Source organism: Sorghum bicolor, unplaced genomic scaffold, assembly GCF_000003195.3.
Source record: "Sorghum bicolor cultivar BTx623 unplaced genomic scaffold, Sorghum_bicolor_NCBIv3 super_2452, whole genome shotgun sequence".
Taxonomy (NCBI): Eukaryota; Viridiplantae; Streptophyta; class Magnoliopsida; order Poales; family Poaceae; genus Sorghum; species Sorghum bicolor.
The window spans coordinates 1-1,565 of record NW_018397004.1 but is presented as its reverse complement, the minus strand read 5'-3'; the positions used below and the strand labels follow the sequence as shown (position 1 = coordinate 1,565).

General features: G+C 47.4%; 1 protein-coding gene across 1 annotated transcript; it reads left to right on the top strand.

The window, feature by feature from the left end:
- Positions 1–382: 382 nt before the first annotated feature.
- On the top strand, positions 383–1,001 carry LOC110431580. The gene is made up of 2 exons (XM_021450688.1): positions 383–646; positions 732–1,001. The coding sequence occupies exons 1-2, from the start codon at positions 383–385 to the stop codon at positions 999–1,001; spliced, it is 534 nt and encodes a 177-aa protein (XP_021306363.1).
- The last annotated feature ends 564 nt before the right edge of the window (positions 1,002–1,565 follow it).

The following is a 1,565-nucleotide window of genomic DNA, read 5'->3' as shown; positions in this document are numbered from 1 at the left end:
CATCTTCTCCGACGAGCGAGCGGCCGTCGGAGGCGGAGGTGGAGGCGCGGAAGACGGCGAGCGGGCGGCGGGCGAGCTCATTCTCCTCTCCATCCCCGCAACAACCCGAGCGAAATCCCCATCGCCATTTTCATCTCCCACGGCGATGAGCGAGCGGCCGTTGGAGGCGAAGAGCGGAGGCGGAGGTCGTCGGGCGAGGTAGCTTCCACACTCCCCAGGTGCCACCCGGCCCTCTTCCTCCTCCCGATCCATGTGCGCGCGCCTTCGTGCTCCTGCTGGCCCAATCCATTTTTGGGCAGTGGCGCCCTCATCCGCACCCCCCTGCTCATCTCCCCCTACTTGATGTGCTTGTTCTAATGAATATCTGTTGTTTCTAGTGATGATGTCGCAGGCTTCATCATCTACCGGTCTCAATCGCCGTTCAAGCACAGGTAGGAATGTCGTGCAGGCTCAACCTCTAGCTGTTGTTGCTGCAGGCAGTATGGCCACTGGTTTCGATCTGGAGGCGGTGACCGATAATGCCACCGGGTTGCCATTGATATTCTGCCCAGATTGCAATGACGTCAGGGTGTTTAGTGCCATCACCAAGTCGGGGGTTAATGAGGGAAGGAGATATTTCAAGTGTCCTAGGAAGACTCATGTTAATGTCAGTGAAGTTGTTAAATTTGCATTGGTCAATTTGAGTCTTGTCAGCCTAAAACTCATTGTCTTTTCGTTTTTTTTGTATGCAGCCGAGATGCATGAGGTATTGGTTCGAGGAAGAATATGTAGTGTACCTTCACGACAATGGATATCTATCTTCCGCATCTTCGACAACCGAAGTTCCTGAGGTTGTGGGAAGACTTGATAGCTTAGAGAAAAATTTGAAGTCGATGGAGGGCAAAGTTGGCAAGAACAGAGATGGCATGGGCAGTTGCATTTGTCTTGTTTGTGGTTGTGTCAATGTAACACTATTCCTGGTGTTGGCCATCTGTGTGGTGGTAGCTGTTGTGTTCAAGTAGGTGTGTGTTCAAGAGAATGGTGTAGTGGAACCTCTTATGCTAGATTTGGCTATGACTGTTGTATGGGCCTTTGTGCCCTTGGACATCTCTTGTCTGCATGTTATCTGTATGTTGGAAATAAATATCCCTTGTGGTTTGTTGTGTAGCCTGTTTGGCATGAATTATGGCAGCATGTGACATAATCTTCCAGCCAGTACATTTTGTGACGACTTTTATACATTCCATGACAAATCATTGGCATTACATGACAGTATCATGTGTCATGAAGCTGGACACTATATATTTGCATCAAGTGAATGAATTCTGGGCACTGTCACTTGCATCACACATCAATAAATCACTAAAACTGAATCACTGCATATATGGTCTGACAATTTCACAGTTCAAATAACATGCAGTAGCATGATTCAAATACAATAGAAGCATGTAGTAGCATGATTCAAATACAACAAAATCAGTCATCATCATTGTCTTCATCTTCTGAAGTATTGTCTTCTACTGGACTATGGTACTCAAGCCAGGGTTTCATCTTCATCTTCATCTCCATCTTCAGCTATGTCAACT